Here is a 23,324-nt window from a genome sequence, read left to right as displayed (position 1 = left end):
TGATTCTGGACCGCCACTCAAAATGTCTTTCATTCATCCAGTACAGTGCTGCCATCTGCTGTTTGGGTTTGCACCCGTAAACGTCAGACCATCGAACATCAAATACTAATGTATGGTTGTACAAATGGGCTACAGTAGAGTAACTTCTACTGAATAATTTTCTGCCCGTAAATGTGACTCATGCTGTTATTCTCAAAACAAACCGATAACAAAGTGCTACACGTGTTTTAATTCATTCATGTTATCATTTGTTTTTCCGCGTAAATGAAGTCCAAACCTAAAAGCAGCCATAAATAACCATATAGCCATATATCCCAACATGGGACAGGTGCACAGCGGCACACGTGTATAAACGAAGATTAACAAAAAGGTGCTGTGGCTTTTAACACGATCATCAACGGTTTTCCTCGGATTAAAATAATGTTTGGATATAACTCAGGGTTCCTAACGACTTTTGGAAATAAAACGATGAAGGAAATAGACACGTTTCCTTCGTGGTTTGTTTTGTAACAAACCATCTGTTGTTTTGTAACGCGGGTCTCTTGAACGCGCACCGCCGTGACGCGCCCGTGACGTAGTGACGTGTGGACAACAAACAGTCGTCGGGTCTCCAGCTAGCTAGCAGAAGCTAACGCTTTATACACGTAGCGTCTCCTTCAAACCCCGTACGGGGGGTTTCCACTTGCGCCGGGATATTAATTTAATTCCCCCAAAAAATTTCGAATAGCATCGGTTCATTCGGTGGACGTAGCTGTCTCTGGGAAACAAACTGCTAGCGCTGACGTTAGCCACCGAGACGTGTTCCCTGCTCGCTGTTTTTCTCCTTGAGTCCAGGCTTCTGGTGAGCCGCTCTCCAGGGCACCGAGACCCGGTCACCAGCCAACCGAGACGCGATCCCAAGCCCACCGAGACCCGTTCCCCAGCCCACAGAGACCCGGTCCCCAGCCCACCGAGACCCGCTCACCAGCCCACCGAGACCCGCACTTCAGGGCACCTAGACCAACTCTCCAGACCTCCGAGACCCGCTTTCCAGCACCGCAAGACCCGGTCTCCAACACAGCGGGACCCGCCGCAGGTGACGGGACCGTTTTACCGACAGAACACCATATAGTTTGTCAGAGGTCAAGCCTTTGGGTCCCACGAAAAAGTGGACAATGAAGCCTCATCTCGGCCTACATGTCATCGGGCATTAAGTTGAAGCTAGGTAGCGCAGCCAAGTTCATGCAAATCCACTGGTCTGGACTGGCTCACTGGACTGGCTCACTGTACTGGCTCACTGTACTGGCTCACTGTACTGGCTCACTGTACTGGCTCACTGTACTGGCTCACTGTACTGGCTCACTGTACTGGCCTAATGGAGGCGCCCTGACTGAACTGGACGTCCTGATCTTTCAAACGCTGCATGCAGTTTGCTGATGGCCTGACGGCTGTTCCTGCGTTATCACAGGGGTATGTCTACTTTGGTTTATTGGTCAAACAAAACAAAATCCGTGTTTGGATATCAAGGTGGGGGTCAGAGAGGTAAAAGTTACATAATGTACAAGGAACTGAAACACCCTGGGGAATGAGTACATTAATCGACCATGTCCTTCTGTTATACATCAGTTTATTTTAATCATTATGCATACAAAGTCAGCTTCATAATTTGAGCAGTAAATACGAATGATAGTACTTTTGCATGTCAGTAACTGTAAATTGCAACCATTGTTTATACTAATTCATCTAACATTTATCCTTTTTCATCAGGGTCAAATTGTAGAACCAAATAATGTCCACTGCCTGATTGATTGGTACTAGTAGTTCTAGATCTAGTACCCAGCCTCTCTGCCAAAACTGAAGACTGCATTAACTGGAGATGAGAACATGAACATCGAGGAGCAGCCTTTAGATCTGTGCAATGTTAAAACACAGAGCAGCGTGAACCATGAGCACAACAGCAGCCACACAGAGGGCGTCCTGTCCCGGATCACTGAACTGATGATGGACGGGGACACAGGCAAACAGAACAATGTCCCCCCACAGCCCTGTGAGACGTACCTGCTCCCCCCGCGGACTGACCCCCTGAGGGGGGTGGAGGAGGACAACGGCCCGGGGACTCGGCTACTCGACGAGGTGAACGGGAATATGAACAGCTGTGGTGCCCCAGACGGCCCAACAGCTGGACACCCTAAGGACCGCTCGGGTCTGGAGGAGACCCACGGGGACATCAGGGTGGAAGTCATCGAGCAGAGCAACACGGAGAGTGCCAAGTTCGCCATGGGGGACGGCGGCGGGGACATGGACATCGGGGTGGACTTGAGCCTGGATGAGAGCGGGGTCCTGGAGGGCGACTTAGAGAGCCCGGAGCCGTCGGTGACCGTGGAGTCGTCGGCGGCCGCCTGCAGATACACCAACAAGGAGGCAGAGAGCCCCTCCGAACGAAGCCAGGAAAGGACAGAAGCTGCTGCGGCCCCCGACCAGGCCCTGTTGCCCCCCAGCCTGGAGGATGGGGGGGACCACCACAACGCAGATACCAAGAAGGTGACCTTCCCCTCAGATGAGGATATTGTTTCTGGAGCTGTGGAGCCCAAGGACCCCTGGAGACATGGTGAGTCCTTGTGCGTCGGCGTGGACACTGTGTTGAAGTTGGGTAATGTTACGATGGTTGAGTTCATCGCAGGCAGTGTGGTGGTGCCCAGGAGTCTCTCCATACATTAGATTGGAACATGCCCTCAAATGATGAGATGGAAGCCCAACAACAGAGCCCTGTTACTGGAGCCATGCAATCATTTGAGTATTTTCATAATAATAATATCATGCTATTTGATACACTTTTAGCCAAAGCGTTGGATAATTCTGTGAGTGCATACATCGGTTCCCATGTGCCTCACAAGGCTAGTGAGGGTTCTTGGAGCAGCCTGGAACCCTAACCTGAACCCCAACTGCAAGATCCCAAGGCCACGTTCTCGCCTGGCTAAGAAAACGGAATGCATGCAATACGTCTACAGACGGAGCAGCACTGGGCCTCACTGTCTACCACTCCTTGAGGTGTGCCTTCTTTGGTAAAGGTTTTGTTTGTTCAGAGAGAACGTCGCTGTAGGAAGCACTGCAGGATGTGTTGTGAGCGGAGCACTATTGATCCAGGGTCCTTCTTTAGCAAACGTCCAGAGAGGCTACAACTGCTCAGGCTAGGGAGTTGTGCACAGTGTCCATTGTCAGAACACGTGTCATTTACGAGTAGCCTCTGTTTGTTTTTGTGACCATCGTAAGGGCTGAAGTGTCTCTCAAGTCGGTTGGTTTTTTCTTTCTACAGTTCTGTTGTGTGTTGTGTTGACTCAGCCTACTTCCTGGTAAAACTTGTGTGTTCAGCGTTCTGCTGGTCATGCTTGTCTCTGAATTGTGTTCTTGCTCAGTCTATCAAAATACAAATGTGGGCCACTTGAAGCCAAGGGTCATTGAGGTAGGGCCGCCCGGCAGGGGGAGGAGGTGCAGGACACAGAGACACGAGCAGCGAGGTTCAGGTACACTCAAAGCTGGTCCGTAACGTGCAGACTGCTGCTCACCAGCAGGGAGGAATCCATCTACATTCAGGGCATTTAGCAGACGGTTTTCTCCAAAGAAACTTACAATTAGTCCATTAGTCAAAAGGAGAAACGACAATATATCGCTGTTGGTACAGTAAACAAGTTCCAAGTATTAACCATTTCTAGGTTAACCAATTCCCTGTAACAAAGATAGCTGGGATAAGATGCCACACAATGCTACTGTTTTTAAGGGCCAGGACATGCAACATACAATAAGTGTGTACAGTAAGTGCCAGGACGTACAACATACAATATGTGTGTACTGTAAGTGCCTGGACGTACAACATACAATATGTGTATACACAGTAAGTGCCAGGACGTACAACATACAATATGTGTGTACAGTAAGTGCCAGGACGTACAACATACAATATGTGTGTACAGTAAGCGCCAGGACGTACAACATACAATATGTGTGTACAGTAAGCGCCAGGACGTACAACATACAATATGTGTGTACAGTAAGTGCCAGGACGTACAACATACAATATGTGTGTACAGTAAGTGCCAGGACGTACAACATACAATATGTGTGTACAGTAAGTGCCAGGACGTACAACATACAATATGTGTGTACAGTAAAGTGCCAGGCACAAAGCAAAGGTATCCAGATAATATGTTCTTGTTCTACATGATTTATCTCTATTGCTATTGAAGTTCCAAAAGTCCAACTGATAGTATCGGGATAAAAAGGGAAAGGCCACGAGTGTCTGCTGCAGAAATCACATGATGTTTCATGTTCCATGGAAGCCTTAACTATAACCATTTAATCACATGATGTTTCATGTTCCATGAAAGCCTTAACTATAACCATTTAATTACATGAGGTTTCATGTTCCATGAAAGCCTTAACTATAACAACTTAATCACATGATCATGTTCCATGAAAGCCTTAACTATAACCATTCAATCACATGATGTTTCATGTTCCATGAAAGCCTTAACTATAACCATTTAATCACATGATGTTTCATGTTCCATGAAAGCCTTAACTATAACAACTTAATCGCATGATCATGTTCCATGAAAGCCTTAACTATAACAACTTAATCACATGATCATGTTCCATGAAAGCCTTAACTATAACCATTTAATCACATGATGTTTCATGTTCCATGAAAGCCTTAACTATAACCATTTAATCACATGATGTTTCATGTTCCATGAAAGCCTTAACTATAACGATTTAATCACATGATGTTTCATGTTCCATGCAAGGCTTAACTATAACCATTTAATCACATGATCATGTTCCATGAAAGCCTCAACTATAACCATTTAATCACATGATGTTTCATGGTTATAGTTAAAGCCTTAACTATAACCATTTAATCACATGATGTTTCATGGTTATAGTTAAAGCCTTAACTATAACCATTTAATGCCTCAGGAAACGTTTGAGTCTAGCAGGACGCGTCTTGCAGGGGACTTCTCGTGTGTGTGTGTGTGTGTGTGTGTGTGTGTGTGTGTGTGTGTGTGTGTGTGTGTGTGTGTGTGTGTGTGTGTGTGTGTGTGTGTGTGTGTGTGTGTGTGTGTGTGTGTGTGTGTGAGTGATCAGGCCAGTTTGTTGGACCACTAGTTTTAACGTCAAGTCTGTATGACCTTTAACCCTCCGCTGCCATGAAGCTATGGTCCCTTAGTCGTGAGCTGTTGTAGAACCGTCTTGGGACCTCGAATTATCCTTGTGAATCTACCCCTGGTCTCTGTCAGAGATTGCCGAAGGCTCCTGAATGACTGCTTAGAATGACAAAGCATTTGTGTTGTAACACTGAACCAGACGCATGGGAACCATGGGACTTGAAGTTCCACGAAATCTAGCTTTCATCACAGTCAAGAAGTGAAATACTACAGCTGTTGTCAAGGAGGATCAACTAACCCTAACCAGATCTAATGAGTGGTGAGGGATTAACCCTAGAGCATCTTTACTAAAGCACTAGTTAAAGTCGAAGTAACTAACAAGCCAATGTGGCCGTTTATTGTTTACTTCCATGTAGGCCGTAAAGTGATGATTGAATAAATAGGCACCATCAATGTTTGTAAGTGACGGATATGGACCTCCGCTTAAATCCCCTGAAAGTTCTGGTGTCATGATGAATGCTCATATGGAGTTGTGAGGCAGGTCTGTCATCGTTCCTTCCTGCGTTGACCTTTCCCATAGTGAGTGGATAAACTCGGCAGACTTTTTTCCCGTCAGGTTAACGAGAGATTTGCTATTGAAAACTGCATCGAATCGGTCTGGAATTTCCAAAGAACAAATGTCAGGTATCCGATATTCACCTGGGTCTGTTTTACCCTGGCTTAAGGCCTTCCACACACACGTCTGTCTGGGTATGTCTCTGCTGTTCGGAGGCGGAGACTACAAGCCAGGAAATGAAATGTATATGGGGGTTGGCCCCCCGGCCTCGTCATGGTTTACCCCAACCACAACGGGGCCAGTATCTCCTGAACCGGTATCAGGTGCTGCAGGCGCTAGTCTTAAATGTCATTCTCCAGGACAAACGGCCATTCCAGTTTGTAGCCTAGCTCTTCCTCTGTCTTATCTTGGATCCCTTGTCGTCTCCATTTGTCCTTCATCATTGTAGGAGAAGCTGCTATCAAATGTCTCCATCCTCACCCCAGGTAGTCAATACATGAAGGTGTTAATCATGAGTCTATCGGGATTGTTTTAGAATGGATGACATTGTACTTAGAAAATAGGAATGGACCACTAGGGCTGGGCGTAAAATCCACATTTTATCGCGATTTCGATTTTAGCGACAAACGACCACAAAACTAATATAATCGAATTTCCTTTTATTTAATTTTTTATGTTTAATTGAAACTAAAAAAAGATAAGAACAGCTGGATCTGTACATTATTTTAGATTTGAACATTTTCTTTTTGACAATTTTGTGTATTTTTTTCAGGCGTAATTTCAAAGTTCTGTTGCAAACGTTTTTTTGGTAGGGACATGCTGATTAACTACATCATTTTTTCAATCTCAAAAATAATCATTTGATAATAATCGTGACATCAATATTGACCAATATAATCGTGACTATGATTTTCCATAATCAAGCTGCCCTAGTGACCACTATACAGTCTGTAGGCTTCTACAAAGTCACTGTATTCTCCATGTGAAGAATCTCAACTCAGATGGGGTTAATTGTTGCAGAAAGCTATTGCATATTAAAGATGTAGACTGTCAGCTTTCGGTGTTCTTGCCTTTATGTCACAGAATGCACATAACATTGTAGCGCAAATGTGAAATATAGCCTGTATGAATTCTTTGATGACAGACAATGTTGCCTCCCAAAAGATGCTTGACTCATCCTAATGAATCATTCAGTTGAACACTGGATTCATGACTTGTTTTGTTTTAGTATTTTGGTCGGTGAACTGTTGATTGTGCATCCTTTCAGCATTTACCATATATCCTCCATATCGCACCGAAAATTGTCAAAGTCCCTAATCCTATAATGGCGGTTTATAATCCGCTGTTTAAGATATGATAAGATAATCATTTATTAGTCCCACAGTGGGGGAATTTGCAGGGTCACAGCAGCAAAGAGGCTAGTGCAATTAACAGTAGTGCAAAGTACAATATTAATAATGGAGTGTGTGTGCGCGCGTGCGTGCGTGCGTGCGAGCAGTGCAGATTGTAGGAACGTCCTGCGGTACCTCTCCATCACAAACCGCGGGTGTCTCAGCCTATCACTGAAAGTGCTGCTCAGTGATGGGACTCGTGAAGGAGGTGGGACTTGTTCTCCAACATGGATGATGGCTTTGCCATCATCCTCCTGTCACCAACCACCTCCACTGGGTCGAACAAGCACCCCAGGACAGCTGGCTCTCTTAATGAGTGTGTTCAGTCTCTTCCTGTCAGCAGCCGTGATGCTGCTGCTCCAGCACAAAAGATGGCTGATGCCACCACCGATAATTAAAGGTTCTCAGGAGCGCCACCTGCCCACCAAAGGAACTGTGTTTCTTCAGCAGAAAGAGTCTGCTCTGGCCCCCGTAGAGGGCATTGACCATCCCGCTACAGTCCATTTTATTGTTAATGTGTACTCCCACGTACCACGGACTCAATGTCGACTTCCTGGACGTTCATCGTGTGGGTGGGGGATGTTTACGCCTGCCGAAGTCCACCACCAGCTCCTTAGTCTTCGCCACGTTTTTCTGGAGGTGGGTCCGCTGGCACCAGTCCACAAAGTCCCAGTTTAGTCCCCCGTTCTCTGTGTCGTCGCCGTCTCTGATCAGACCGAAGACCGCAGAGTCGTCAGGGAACTTCTGGAGGTAGCAGTGTGAGAGGTTGTACCTGAAGTCTGCAGTGTGGAGGGTGAAAATGAAGGGAGCCAGGACGGTTCCCTGCGGGGCCCCTGTGCTGCAGACCACCTTGTTGGACTGGAAGTCCTTCCTCCTCACATACTGTGGACGGTTTGTGAGTTAATCCAGGACCCAGGCAGCGAGGTGAGGATCCACTCCAGCATGTTCCAGCTTGTCCCTCAACAGAGATCATAGAACATGATCCTCACAGGTTGAGGGTTAGGGTTAGCTTCCAGGTGGGAGGGGGATCTTTTGAGGAGGTTGATGATGGCGTCGTCCACTCCAATGCCAGACCGGTATGGTCATGTAGTTGTGTACTCGTGTTTTTGTAATAATGTATTTGTGGTATTGTGTTTGTGTATTCATGGTATTGTAGTTGTGTACTCGCGGAGTTGTAGTTGTGTACTCGTGGTATTGTAGTTCTGTGCTCATGGTATTGTAGTTCTGTACTCGTGATGTTGTAGTTGTGTATTTGTGGTGTTGTAGTTGTGTATTTGTGGTGTTGTAGTTGTTTACTTGTGGTTGTGTATTTGTGGTGTTGTAGATGTGTACTCGTGGTGTTGTTGTTGTGTACTCGTGGTATTTTAGTTGTGTGCTTGTGATATTGTAGTTGTGTACTCGTGGTATCGTAGTTGGGTATTTGTGGTATTGTAGTTGGGTATTTGTGGTATTGTAGTTGTGTACTCGTGGTATTGTAGTTGTGTATTCGTGGAATTGTAGTTGTGTACTTGTGGTATTGTAGTTGTGTACTTGTGGTATTGTAGTTGTGTATTTTGTGGTATTGTAGTTGTATACTCGTGGTATTGTAGTTGTGTACTCGTGGTATTGTAGTTGTGTACTCGTGGTATAGTATTTGTGTATTTGTGGTATTGTAGTTGTGTACTTGTGGAATTGTTGTTGTGTATTTGTGGTATTGTAGTTGTATATTCGTGGTATTGTAGTTGTATATTCGTGGCATTGTAGTTGTGTACTCGTGGTATTGTAGTTGTGTACTTGTGGTATTGTAGTTGTGTACTTGTGGTATTGTAGTTGTGTATTCGTGGAATTGTAGTTGTGTACTTGTGGTATTGTAGTTGTGTACTTGTGGTATTGTAGTTGTATACTCGTGGTATTGTAGTTGTGTACTCGTGGTATAGTAGTTGTGTATTTGTGGTATTGTAGTTGTGTACTTGTGGAATTGTTGTTGTGTACTCGTGGTTTTGTTGTTGAATGTTGTTGTCCTTCTCATATACTCTCCACACAGCTGTGGTGTGTGTGTTTGGACGCATACAAGTGAAGCATGTGCTTGCAGCATCATTGCATCATTCTACAAACTAGTCATCTTTTGTTGTCCTGCTACCTGTGAATGTTGGCCAATCACTAAAGCCTTTTAAAAAGGTGCTTTAAGGCCGCTGTGTCCTTTACTTACTAAGGACCAGGAGCGGCTCTTGCTGCTGCAAATGATGTGCTGATTGAGTTCTATGGCTGAGAGCTCACAGTGTAATCATAACTAGTCCGTACTATGTGTAGGCCCACCTCTTATTCCACATGTTGAATGGGCATTGAGCTCTTACTAGCACTGGATTTTGTGTTTAACCCTGTACACCGAGGGGGTTTTATAACCTGCCGCACAGCAACAGGCCTAAACCTAAACATATATCTTGTTCCGTCTCTACAATGACGTTTGGTGACACATCATGTACCCTACATTGATCTCTAAGGCTTTTATTACGATCAAATTAGTTCATGAAAACCAAAACCAACGTTACGTACGTAATAATGATCTAGAACAGTAGGCCTACAGTTTACATTTACTACTTTTTATAGAATACTTTTGTTCCTGGTTTTCCTCCCTCAACATACAGGAAGGTATGTCCTGCAGCGCTCTTATCAGCACTAGGATGCTCTAGCCCAGTCTGAGTCCTTCCTGATGTAAATATAGTCCATCCAGTTGTCATGCTATCTCTTGTCTGAGGGGAGCCACTTGGAGTGCCAGTGTCATTATCACATGGCCCTCAGAGCTCCGCCGGTCATGCCCAGACACGCGCTTATCCTTTTGTCTTTTCTTTCTAAACGTCACTTTTTTTTTAATCCACTAACCCTAAAAATTTAATTTAAGAATAAACATTATAAATATAGTTGCAAGCAACCATGCCAGGGTCCTGACGATTATGGACTAGAACCAGCGCACGGATGGTCTTGAGACTGACGTAATACCACAACACTACGTGGACATGTAGACTGCTAAGGGCAGATTAGAAAATATTTTGAGAAATAGAAGTCTTCCGTACGTGGAGGTATGGAAGACTTGTATGACTGTTTAAACGTGTTGCAGAGCTGATTACATATGTATGTATTTTGTAGACCGACATTAGCCTTATTGCGATGAATTTTACACCAGATATTCCCAGTCACCTGATACATGTGTGTCGAGTTTTCTGACTTTTAAAAACTCTGGCACCAAATCTGTTTTAGTGTTTGCCTTAGGTCAAGTTGCGGTCACTGCACTGAATCCAAATGGTCTGAACATATGCGCTGCGTTTTAAAAGTTGTTCATTAGGGCGAATGGTGCAATGTATAATAATTTTCATGCATATTGCACTTTCCTAGATGTAATGGCAGTATGTTTAAACGCTGAACTTGCAGGCCTTTTTATAGCGCTACCTATATGTTATTGTGGCCCATCTTTTGATTCCCTGACTAATTTTAAGAGTCATACAAGCCTTCTACAACCCAAAAAGTCAGAAAAAGAGAATGTATATAAACAAATACAATAGGGTACGTTTTACGTAGGATTCCTGATGAATATTTTCTTCTGCTAATCAGAATAATAATATACTATGTAAGGGATAATGTATAGAACGCCGGTCATTATCGAGAAAATAAGCCCCGACAGGGCAGCGGAGGTGTCTTGCTTCGCCATCGATAATGACCGGCGAAGTTCTATACATTATCCCGCTTATTACACGGCTACTTCCCAAAACGAAACAATTTATTTACAATGTATTTGTTACCAGCATTCATAGTGTTGATCAGCAGAGAAATAGTCCGCCCAAGTGATACCAAAGGCAAAAAGTCCTTTTGTTTACCTTGACCACGGTCGTTATTCATTGGCAACGGTCAATTATCCAAAAATAATTGACCGCCGGAAGTTGTGAAGTGCCCATGCAAGTGAACGGAACGTTGAAAAGACCCGTGTAATAAGAATGGATATTGTTATTATTGCTAATAATTAAAGTTACGTGCTTAATGTCCAAATCTTAGGAAACAACATGATGTGCAAGTTAACTGTGTATCCCAAACCATCCACAGGTGCTTAATTTATCAATTGATGCGATCGATTTCATTATGAAGATCATTTGCTGGAAGGTGCTGAACCGGTCTGAACTCACCTGTTTAAAAGTCTCCAAGGGACACACCCCATATCTCCTTCATAGCATGCATTGTCTCTAACCACCCGACCTTAAACCATGCTCTGGATCCCGGCCCACACAGGCTTCACCCAGCCAGACCACGCTGCTGTTTGGCAGCGGGTCACACCTACCTGACCTCTGCCTTGAGCAGGCAGCTCACAGCAGAGGTCATGCCTAACCCTGTCCCCTAACCCTAACCTTGTCCCCTAACCCTGTCCCCTAACCCTAACCTTGTCCCCTAACCCTGTCCCCTGTCCCCTAACCCTGTACCCTAACCCTAACCCTGTCCCCTAATCCTGTCCCCTAACCCTGTCCCCTAACCCTAACCCTGTCCCCTTACCCTGTCCCCTAACCCTGTCCCCTAGCCCTAACCCTGTCCCCTGTCCCCTAACCCTGTCCCCTGTCCCCTAACCCTGTCCCCTAACCCTAACCCTGTCCCCTAACACTAACCCTGTCCCCTAACCTTAACCCTGTCCCCTAACCCTAACCTTGTCCCCTAACCCTGTCCCCGAACCCTAACCCTGTCCCCTAACACTGTCCCCGAACCCTAACCCTGTCCCCTAACCCTGTCCCCTAACCCTAACCCTATCCCCTAACCCTGTCCCCTAACCCTGTCCCCGAACCCTAACCCTGTCTCCGAACCCTGTCCCCTAACCCTAACCTTGTCCCCTAACCCTAACCCTGTCCTCTGCCTTGAGCAGGCAGCTCACAGCGGAGGACAGGGAGATCCTAGTTTGAACCCTTTAACAGGAAAGGAAAATAAAACATAGCCTACCCATGACTGCTATTGGGATGGTATCTCCCACCCCCCCCCCCCCTATCCTGGAGCTATGGGGTGCTGGTCTCTCCTCCAGACCCTATCCTGGAGCTATGAGCTGGTCTCTCCTCCAGACCTTATCCTGGAGCTATGAGCTGGTCTCTCCTTCATACCCTATCCTGGAGCTATGAGCTGGTCTCTCCTCCATACCCTATCCTAGAGCTATGAGCTGGTCTCTCCTCCATACCCTATCCTAAAGATATGAGCTGGTCTCTCCTTCATACCCTATCCTGGAGCTATGAGCTGGTCTCTCCTTCATACCCTATCCTGGGGCTATGGGGTGCTGGTCTCTCCTCCAAACCCTATCCTGGAGGTATGGGGTGCTGGTCTCTCCTCCATACCCTATCCTAGAGCTATGAGCTGGTCTCTCCTCCATACCCTATCCTGGAGCTATGAGATGGTCTCTCCTCCAGACCTTATCCTGGAGCTATGGGGTGCTGGTCTCTCCTTCATACCCTATCCTGGAGCTATGAGCTGGTCTCTCCTCCAGACCTTATCCTGGAGCTATGGGGTGCTGGTCTCTTCTTCACATCCTATCCTGGAGCTATGAGCTGGTCTCTCCTTCATACCCTATCCTGGAGCTATGGGGTGCTGGTCTCTCCTCCAGACCCTATCCTGGAGCTATGGGGTACTGGTCTCTCCTCCAGACCCTATCCTGGAGCTATGAGCTGGTCTCTCCTCCATACCCTGTCCTGGAGCTTTGAGCTGGTCTCTCTTCCATACTCTATCCTAGAGCTATGGGGTACAGTGTTTTTATGTTCTAGTAAATCAGGGCAGTTGATTAGTGGATGTGGCGTTCCACTTTGCTGGGGACCAGACTGCATGTTAGCACTAACCCTAACCCTTTCATCAGTTAGGGTTAGCCCTAACCCTAGCCTCTGAGTTAAACGCTGTCTTTCATCAATTAGGGTTAGCCCTAACCCTAGCCTCTGAGTTAAATGCTGTCTTTCATCAATTAGGGTTAACCCTAACCCTAGCCTCTGAGTTAAACGCAGTCTTTCATCAGCTAGGGTTAGCCCTAACCCTAACCTCTGAGTTAAACGCTGTCTTTCATCAATTAGGGTTAGCCCTAACCCTAACCTCTGAGTTAAACGCTGTCTTTCATCTATTAGGGTTAGCCCTAACCCTAACCTCTGAGTTAAACGCTGTCTTTCATCAATTAGGGTTAGCCCTAACCCTAACCCTAGCCTCTGAGTTAAACGCAGTCTTTCATCAGTTAATGGGAGCTTTTTAAACAGAAGCGTGACAGTTAGAAGTTACAAACGTGACCGGGACACGGACCTTTGTGCTAATCAACTAACCCCCTTTTTCCCTGGGGGTTGATAAGCCTCTCAGAAGGTGGACTTTTATCAAGGTTTATTCTCCACTTCTTAATACTCAGAAGGTGGACTTTTATCAAGGTTTATTCTCCACTTCTTAATACTCTGTATGTTATTTAGAATAAACTTTGCTGGTGGAGCATTTGGGTATTGTCTGCACCTTCAACAAAAAATCTTTGCGATTACGGGATTACGTATTTTTTTGTGTGTTTAATCTTCCGTGTGGCTTCACGTATCGCTTCAACGTTGGGGTCAAAGGTTCTTCAGGTTCGTGTCTCAATCATTTTTCCTGTATAAGAGGCGAGTTCACTAGGGCCATGTCTGACCTCTTTCAGTCCTCACACCAAATCCCTTTGGATCCCCATTGAGATAATTTTCTCAGTCACTCATGAAAATGTTCAGTAGATTTGTGGTAAATTGCTAATAAGCATAGCAATTACCCACAGTCCTGTGTGCTTGTGTCATTTCATGCGGAAGCATAAGGCCACCAAACTCACATTCTGCTTTTTTAGCTGCCCTTTTTGTGTGGTGAAGTGATCACCAATGTGTGTGCCTGGATTCAGAGCTAGAAACAGAAAAGCAGAATGAGGAGAAGCAGATGCTGACTCTGTCCATAGCTGGAGATAAGCATCTGAACATTGCACGTCAAGCAGGCACTTCTGTTTTCAAGGCTGTGCCAGTGATTTGTGTGATGCACGAATTAGAGAATTGTGTGACCTCATACAACTTGTGCGTTCGTCTGTGTGTGTTTGTTTCGTTTCGCCCCCATTACCCTTTAATCACATAACTCTTAAGTTGTATAGGTAGTACTTAGTGTAGTAGATGAAGGTAGTTAAATGTTTCCCAAATCAGTTTCATGTTAATCAAACATGGCAATCATGAAACGCAGTGAAAGCAGTATTCAAATTTAACTAATGGCTAAAGAGTGATGGATAAAAGTATCTGCTGGTAATCCCAAATACAATCTATCAACAGAATTAATTCCTCAGCCACTCTTCAGGCAAAGCAATATTTTCATGGTATGCCAAGGCAACTTTGGACTGATAACTTGTGCTTGGCATTAGCCATTATTTATAAACTGAAAGGCCGCGTTGGCGACAGCCTCTTCCCCGGGGTGGTGAGCCCTTGTGTCTTCCCCAGTGTGTGTTCTGTCAGTCCTGCTCCACGCATTCAAACACCTGTCTTTACTTGTTCCCTCACTGTTGCTGGGGTAAGGGGAGAGCCCAGCCCCCAGAGCCGATGTGTGTTACACCTGGCTCCTGCTGAGGACAGCGGTGTAGAAACAGGAGATGGATCCGTGGCCACGGGGAGGCTGGCCGCTGCTGGGGCCGTGTGTGCATTGGATCAGTACCCTGCACACCATGCAGAAGGAATGCATTGTGGACCCTTTGTAATCCCAGTCATGCTGTGAATCTTATGCAAGATCGATGTGAGTCGGACGGGAGAGCATCCACGAACCACCGTATCGGGGAATCTGCTGGCTTCTACAGAACGGATAAATGCTGGTTCTTTCGGGATTTGATTCATTATTTATGTCCTTTTTAGTATAACCAACTATTTGTTTTTTAATTTTATTGGCATATGTTGTTCCACACTGGAATAAAGATGAGTGACGGGAACACCTTCCCATGTTCAACACGTGATGGTGGAAACAAAAGCTATTGAATGGCCCTTGTTATTCCACATGACTCATGTGTTGGCCGCTGTGTATCTGGGGAGATGTGTTTACACTTCATAATGGGCTGAACGGGTTCCTCCCCTTCCACCGGTTGCAGGGTACGGTTCACACTCCCACTCGTTGATCCTGTTAGCCAGGGCCGAGGCCTGAGTCTCTCTTCTATTCAGTATTCATCAACGCACTTGAACCCGGTCCGGCATTGTTGGGAAGTCCTGCTGTGCATTCCTTCCTGTACTGATTTTGTACTGATGCTTTTACAATTCTTCTTGTTATCCGAGGAGAGACGGAGTAGACGTCTGGGTGTACCTGTGTCTCTTCCGCTCCGTGAGTGTCACAGAAATACAAAAACAAACAGTTTCCAGACGCTGATGTTCTCCAGTTTTCATAGAAGCACTTACTAACTAGCGTTTTGTATATTTTCCAAAGTTCAATCTTTTATTACGTTGGTCCTCAACAGATTGGCAAGATTAGGCCACGCAGCAATCTGTTGGGGTATTTGGGCGTGGCTGTTCCTCTGTGTCGTGTTATTATGGGATACTCCCTTGTTGGCAGCAGGGCTGCACTTCTGGTTCCCACTGTGGCACCAATTCTACAGGGCTGGCCCGCCGCGCTGTACCCTCTCCCGGTGCACTGAGGCCAGTGAGGCACTGAGGCAGGGTTAGGGTTACAGCCCTTACCCTAACCCTAACCCAATTCTCCAGGGCTGGCCCGCCGCGCTGTACCCTCTCCCGGTGCACTGAGGCCAGTGAGGCACTGAGGACATGAATGAGAAGTCAGTGAACCTGTTTCTTCCTCAGTCCTCTATTAGCCTGGTCTGGCCCGTTTCTCAGGATTCAACCCGATGCATAGGATTAAATAAGGGAGACAGAATGACAAATCACATGTTTTGGTGCAAAAATAACTTTTTGAATGGTTTGATAAAAAAATGCCTGTTGCCGTCCATTTCATGCTTTCACTGAACCTTGGCTGCAAGGGGCCTCAGAAATGTGTGTTTTGACCATTGGCCATGGCTTACTGACCCTGGGTTAGTGCACTCAGACCCTGGTCACTGGAGAGAGCGCTCGCCCCAACCAGCAGCAATATCCTCCAAGTTTTAACCAGCCTTTAAGTTAGCCTTTCATTGAGTTTGGAAACTCCACTGTGATGGCAGCACTTGATCAAGCGTGTTGTCTGATTTATAATTGTACACCCCCGTTCCCTGGAAGTTGCCCAACAGGGCCAGGAAAAGGGAAGGTGTGTTGCTCCTCAATAACACTGAGCGCAATCGTGTGGCCAGCAGCAAGTTTACGGTAGTCTAGTCTAACTGCTCTTCCCCACCTGTCGTCTCCGGTGGGCGGGCTGTGAGTTCACCACACAGCTGGCTGTCTTTGCTCCTCTGTGTTGATCTGCTCGACTGCTTCGAGTTGCACGCAGTGTCCATGGAGCCACTTGGTACTGGTGGCTAACGACAGCCAAACCACAGCAGCGCAACCTGCCGTCTGAGACCCATAATGCAACAGTTACTGTGGCGTAGACCTCAGATGTTGGTGTCATCCTGCTGCAGGTTGCCTACATGTAGACAGCAGCCAGACATCGGGATCAAACCCTGTACCTTTTGTGATGGCGCTTGGACACGCTGGCCGCTACACTATCCCACTCTTCACTTTCATGGGCTTTTCGTGCGCTACGATGGATTGCAATGGCGCACTCTTAAACTATCTCACTCAAAAACCTGGGCTGTTGCTTTTCACTGCACATGTTACAGATGCATGTTTCCCAGAGCAAAGACTCAGCCTTGTTAGGAAGTGCCTTTTGATTCCTATGTTAGAGATGGGAGGGATCAACCCTCACACGAGTCCACCCATTCTTCTCAAAAGCCAGCAGACAGGGCTGGCATTAATGCCGTTTACGACCGTAGAGGCCTGCTGCTTCCGTTTAGCACCTGGTTTAGCTAGCACAGTTCTGGGTACATTGTGTACTACTGGCTTCGTCGCCAGACACACCCTCTTTCAATCCCCCTCTCACACACATAAACACAAACATGGATGCATTTGAACCTGTACAACCCATGTTGTGGTTTCTTCACTGCTTCTCTTGAGCAATAATGAAATCAACTCAAAGCAATATATCTTTATGTTTTGCTACTCGTATTTTATGGTCTTTTGTTTTTACAATCTATAGATCTCTATTTTTAGCAAATGTACGCATGCTCACACAATATGAGGAGAGGAGAGGCGATAGATGGAAGAGGATAATTTAAGATTTAGGATGATAATTTACGTTGACGGCAACAATTCTCTATCCACCCCCTTGGTGGGATTTCATCATCGATGCATTAGAAAAGTGCAAACATCTGTGTACGAGCCGATGTGGCTCCCTGCCTGCAGACAGTATGCCCTGCACAAAGCGGGCTTGGGGTCGGGAAACCTTTATGTACCTCTGCCATGGAAAATAGTTGGGCATGCTACCTCGTGCCCATGACCAAATTGGTACCACACAAGTCCCCTTAATAGGACTCTCGCTCCTGGTGTCAGGATTAGTCCCTTAGAGCGTCGCATCAAGACTCTTCTCTCCTTGCGGTTAAAACATCATATTTCGGTCACTAGGACATCAGTTACTTGGAGCGTTAACTTTGCTCAAGAGCCACGCATTAATTCAACATCAATCATTATTGTCCCATAAGTGTCTTAATTAGGCTCTAAAGGCTTATTGGTTTATTGAGCCTTTATTTCATTGGGCAACTTGGAGACGATAACGGTTAATGGTGAATTAATGCCCTTAAACAAAGCCACACTTAATCCGTCCCCTAGCTCTGTCCGCAGTGAACACTGACATGTGCCATGAGTCAACAGTCCCGTTATCCACTATTAATAGGCCGGCACTGGATTGACAGGAAGGGAGGTCAATCAACCAGGAAAACCCACAGTGCTATTCAGGGTTAACCTATACTGTAGATGGGCTAGGGCTAGGGTTAACCCATACTGTAGATTGGTTAGGGTTAGGGTTAACCCATACTGTAGATGGGCTAGGGTTAGGGTTAACCCATACTGTAGATTGGTTAGGGTTAGGGTAACCCATGCTTTAGATGGAAGGGATCTCAGTGGAGACGTAGGCAGTGGGTTAGGGTTTACCCATACTTTAGATGGGTTAGTGTTAGGGTTAACCCATACTGTAGATGGGCTAGGGTTAGGGTTTACCCATACTTTAGATGGGTTAGTGTTAGGGTTAACCCATACTGTAGATGGGTTAGTGTTAGGGTTAACCCATACTGTAGATGGGCTAGGGTTAGGGTTAACCCATACTGTAGATGGGTTAGTGTTAGGGTTAACCCATACTGTAGATGGGCTAGGGTTAGGGTTAACCCATACTGTAGATGGGTTAGTGTTAGGGTTAACCCATACTGTAGATGGGCTAGGGTTAGGGTTAACCCATACTGTAGATGGGCTAGGGTTAGGGTTAACCAATACTGTAGATTGGTTAGGGTTAGGGTTAACCCATACTGTAGATGGGTTAGGGTTAACCCCTACTGTAGATGGGTTAGGGTTAACCCATACTGTAGATGGGCTAGGGTTAGGGTTAACCCATACTGTAGATTGGTTAGGGTTAGGGTTAACCCATACTGTAGATGGGTTAGGGTTAACCCCTACGGTAGATGGGTTAGGGTTAACCCATACTGTAGATGGGCTAGGGTTAGGGTTAACCCATACTGTAGATGGGTTAGTGTTAGGGTTAACCCATACTGTAGATGGGTTAGGGTTAGGGTTAACCCATTCTGTAGTTGGAAGGGATCTCAGTGGAGACGTAGGCAGTGGGTGTTATAGGGTAGAGGAGAAGAACATGAAGTGAGGACTTGGTCTCACCTTGGTGCCTGCATTCAGAAATTCTGACAGCAGCACAAAGACAGTTTTCCCCTATTTCCCCTTACTCTGCCCACAGATCTCGCAAGTTTCTTAATTTTTATTTCTCATCTTAAGAAATAAGTTTTCTGCAAACTTCTTTCTTCTAGTTTATGGCGAGGTAGGTTCACTCCAGTTACTAACATGCCTAAAATAAAAAAAATAAAAGAAGTTGCTATATGTCGAAGTATTTGGATTTTTCTGAGCAGTTTTCCCTTGGCCTTAATTTGTTAAATGGTTGAACTGCCCAATCAAGGCCCTGATATAATTCTAACTCAATTTTAATATGCTTGGTTGCAAAGGCTGTGGAACATCTGCCGAATACTACAGGAAACGCCGACTTTCATCGGATCGCTCCGGACTCGCCATTTCTGCTGCTTCATCGTGTGTGTGTGTGTGTGTGTGTGTGTGTGTGTGTGTGTGTGTGTTTAAAAACAATGGCTTCGATTGGCTACCATGAAACATGACTCTGCCTTAACCAATCATCATCGCTTATCTCTGTCTCCTCACTAGCAGTTTGTGTTTGGAGCCAGGGGTGCGTTCGGATGACGCAGTTTATTCAATAAATTCATAGTATCGCACCGCATTTAACGTACAGTAATTACAAACACTGGTGGTCAGAGATGATGTTTGGTTAAGTGCAACTCAAATGGAGTAGCATTCCCTGGGGGGGTTGTTAAGAAGTCTTCACTTTGAGTACACCACACAAAAGGTTTACTAAAAAGACTTTAACATACTACTTGCATAGTATGCTTCTGTGATCTGAGAGCTGTTATTAACCAGCGAAGGGTGTGTCCACGCCCCGCTCAGCTGGTCCAATGAAGAGGTCCCACAGTGCAGGGGCCCCCACCAGCCGGTTCAGGGCCCCCCCCCCCCCTCCCAGCCGGTTCAGGGGCCCCCACCAGCCAGTTCAGGGCCCCCCCCCCCCCGCCCAGCTGGTTCAGGGGCCCAGCCGGTTCAGGGGCCCCCGCCCAGCCGGTTCAGGGGCCCCCGCCCAGCCGGTTCAGGGGCCCCTGCCCAGCCGGTTCAGGGGCCCAGCCGGTTCAGGGGCCCAGCCGGTTCAGGGGCCCAGCCGGTTCAGGGGCCCCCCCGCCCAGCCGGTTCAGGGGCCCCCGCCCAGCCGGTTCAGGGGCCCCCGCCTGAGAGTCAGGATGATCTGATGATCAGAGTAGAGCATAAAGTAATCACATAGGCCTGCGTGTTATCACAGTGACCTCCCAGCAGGACGCAGCCTATATGGGCCATGGGGATGTTTGGAGCGAGGCGGGGATGTATATCGCTGTAGAAGTAATAGAGATGTTATGCAAAAGGCCCTGTTAACCTTTGACCCCTTGTTGTTATAATTTTCCAGCCCAGAACGTGACCGTGGATGAGATTCTCAACGCCTACAGACAAGGCTGCCAGAAGCTCAACTGCAAGCCCATCGCCAAAGTGCTCAAACAGATTCAGGTGAGGCCCGGACTCCGCTGCAGGGCACCAGGGACACACACACAAGCATTTGTGCACAAACACGCACACAGCGTTTTCCTGGAGGCTGAAGCACCAAGTGCTAAGGAGAGCAGGGTCTCAATGAATTCTGTCCAGCCCGGTCCAGTCAGCAGCAACCCTGCTGTCTAGGGAGATGTGTGTGGACATGGGGAGATGTGTGTGGACATGAGGAGATGTGTGTGGACAAGGGGAGATGTGTGTGGACATGGGGAGATGTGTGTGGACATGAGGAGATGTGTGTGGACATGGGGAGATGTGTGTGGACATGGGGAGACGTGTGTGGACATGAGGAGATGTGTGTGGACAAGGGGAGATGTGTGTGGACATGGGGAGATGTGTGTGGACATGGGGAGATGTGTGTGGACATGGGGAGATGTGTGTGGACATGGGGAGATGTGTGTGGACATGGGGAGATGTGTGTGGACATGGGGAGATGTGTGTGGACATGGGGAGATGTGTGTGGAGATGTGTGTGGACATGGGGAGACGTGTGTGGACATGGGGAGACGTGTGTGGACATGGGGAGACGTGTGTGGACATGGGGAGATGTGTGTGGACATGGGGAGATGTGTGTGGACATGGGGAGATGTGTGTGGAGATGTGTGTGGACATGGGGAGATGTGTGTGGACATGGGGAGATGTGTGTGGACATGGGGAGATGTGTGTGGACATGGGGAGATGTGTGTTGAGATGTGTGTGGACATGGGGAGACGTGTGTGGACATGGGGAGACGTGTGTTGACATGAGGAGATGTGTGTGGACATGGGGAGATGTGTGTGGAGATGTGTGTGCGCTCTGTGCCAGGCTGGAGCCTGCTAGTTGTAGCGTGTAGTCTTTAACATAGACGGTTTTAATATTGTGTGAACAGGCACCAACAACATCAGCTGCATCTTGTAGAAGCCCACAGAAATAACCTCTGAGAAGGCTGTCTTCCAACCAGGTCCCCGGTACCTGAGTATAACACGACCAAGGAAACCCCCACTTACACAACTCAAAGTCCGGTTCCTATGAAAATTAATAACATTTAAGGATTGTTTTCCGTTTTGTTATGGAAGTCATGCTGTTTTTGAAACTTTGGCTTTGTTTCTTTGTCAATCTGCTATTAAACAGCTGAGGGTTGTTCTTCAAAGACAGCTTTTTAAACGCCACCAAGCGTGTACTTGCTTATGAAAGACAAAATGCTGTATTCATATTTAATTTTCTTTGGTTGACTTTGTGTTGGGATTAGGCAGCACAGTTTGTCCTAATCCTCCCTTTATAAGCCTTTTTCAAGGTTGCTTTCACTCTTCATTTAGTTTGGCTTTACACAGCCGAACAGAATCACTCAAGGTGAATAAATTGATGTGTTGCCTACTCTTTAGTTTATGAGTCGTGACGTTGTATGAATACACCAATCATGCTCATTATGAGAATGTATTTGAAAAACCTTAAGTGGTTATTAATTAATATAGAATAACGTCAAATAAAAGAAGGGCAACGGTGAGAGATCTAGAAGGTTCTGAGCAGTCTGGGAGGTTCTGAGCAGTCTGGGAGGTTCTGAGCAGACCGTCTGGGAGGTTCTGAGCAGTCTGGGAGGCTCTGAGCAGTCTGGGAGGTTCTGAGCAGACCGTCTGGGAGGTTCTGAGCAGTCTGGGAGGTTCTGAGCAGAACGTCTGGGAGGTTCTGAGCAGTCTGGGAGGTTCTGAGCAGTCTGGGAGGCTCTGAGCAGTCTGGGAGGTTCTGAGCAGTCTGGGAGGTTCTGAGCAGTCTGGGAGGTTCTGAGCAGACCGTCTGGGAGGTTCTGAGCAGTCTGGGAGGTTCTGAGCAGACCGTCTGGGAGGTTCTGAGCAGAACGTCTGGGAGGTTCTGAGCAGAACGTCTAGAAAGTTCTGAGCAGAACGTCTGGGAGGTTCTGAGCAGTCTGGGAGGTTCTGAGCAGTCTGGGAGGTTCTTAGCAGACCGTCTGGGAGGTTCTGAGCAGTCTGGGAGGTTCTGAGCAGTCTGGGAGGTTCTGAGCAGACCGTCTGGGAGGTTCTGAGCAGTCTGGGAGGTTCTGAGCAGTCTGGGAGGTTCTGAGCAGACCGTCTGGGAGGTTCTGAGCAGTCTGGGAGGTTCTGAGCAGACCGTCTGGGAGGTTCTGAGCAGACCGTCTGGGAGGTTCTGAGCAGACCGTCTGGGAGGTTCTGAGCAGTCTGGGAGGTTCTGAGCAGTCTGGGAGGTTCTGAGCAGACCGTCTGGGAGGTTCTGAGCAGTCTGGGAGGTTCTGAGCAGTCTGGGAGGTTCTGAGCAGACCGTCTGGGAGGTTCTGAGCAGTCTGGGAGGTTCTGAGCAGACCGTCTGGGAGGTTCTGAGCAGAACGTCTAGAAAGTTCTGAGCAGAACGTCTGGGAGGTTCTGAGCAGACCGTCTGGGAGGTTCTGAGCAGAACGTCTGGGAGGTTCTGAGCAGAACGTCTGGGAGGTTCTGAGCAGAACGTCTGGGAGGTACTGAGCAGAACGTCTGGGAGGTTCTCAGCAGAACGTCTGGGAGGTACTGAGCAGAACGTCTGGGAGGTTCTGAGCAGAACGTCTGGGAGGTTCTGAGCAGACCGTCTGGGAGGTTCTGAGCAGACCGTCTGGGAGGTTCTGAGCAGAACGTCTCTGTAGATATTGCAATATTTGTATTTGTTTCTGCTTTCCTGAGCCACAAGTGCTGGGTGGCCCCTGTAGTCGTTTAATGAGGGAAATGCTAAAAGAATAAAGATAAATGGTACTATGAGCCAACAAGCAGTAAATATGTTCTGCTGTTTCTTAAGAGCAGGGACATACAGTCAGAGTACATCATTAAATGCATTGAACTAGTTTAGCACCAGAGAGAACGCTGTATTGAGCTATTATATTCCACCCACACTACGTCTAAAGTCGTAAACCA

General features: G+C 47.0%; 1 protein-coding gene across 1 annotated transcript in view; it reads left to right on the top strand.

The window, feature by feature from the left end:
- Nucleotides 1-446: 446 nt before the first annotated feature.
- Nucleotides 447-23,324, top strand: part of ppp1r37 (protein phosphatase 1, regulatory subunit 37) — a 45,378-nt gene continuing 22,500 nt past the window's right edge. Inside the window, exons 1-3 of the mRNA XM_056612318.1 lie at nt 447-1,449; nt 1,747-2,587; nt 20,301-20,398. Coding sequence (XP_056468293.1) covers nt 1,864-2,587; nt 20,301-20,398 — 822 coding nt within the window. The 5' untranslated portion in view covers nt 447-1,449; nt 1,747-1,863. The remainder of the gene's footprint in view (nt 1,450-1,746; nt 2,588-20,300; nt 20,399-23,324) is intronic.

This window comes from Gadus chalcogrammus, chromosome 16 (assembly GCF_026213295.1).
Source record: "Gadus chalcogrammus isolate NIFS_2021 chromosome 16, NIFS_Gcha_1.0, whole genome shotgun sequence".
NCBI classification, from domain to species: Eukaryota; Metazoa; Chordata; class Actinopteri; order Gadiformes; family Gadidae; genus Gadus; species Gadus chalcogrammus.
The sequence above is the reverse complement of the archived record's forward strand: the minus strand, read 5'-3'. Positions and strand labels throughout refer to the sequence as shown.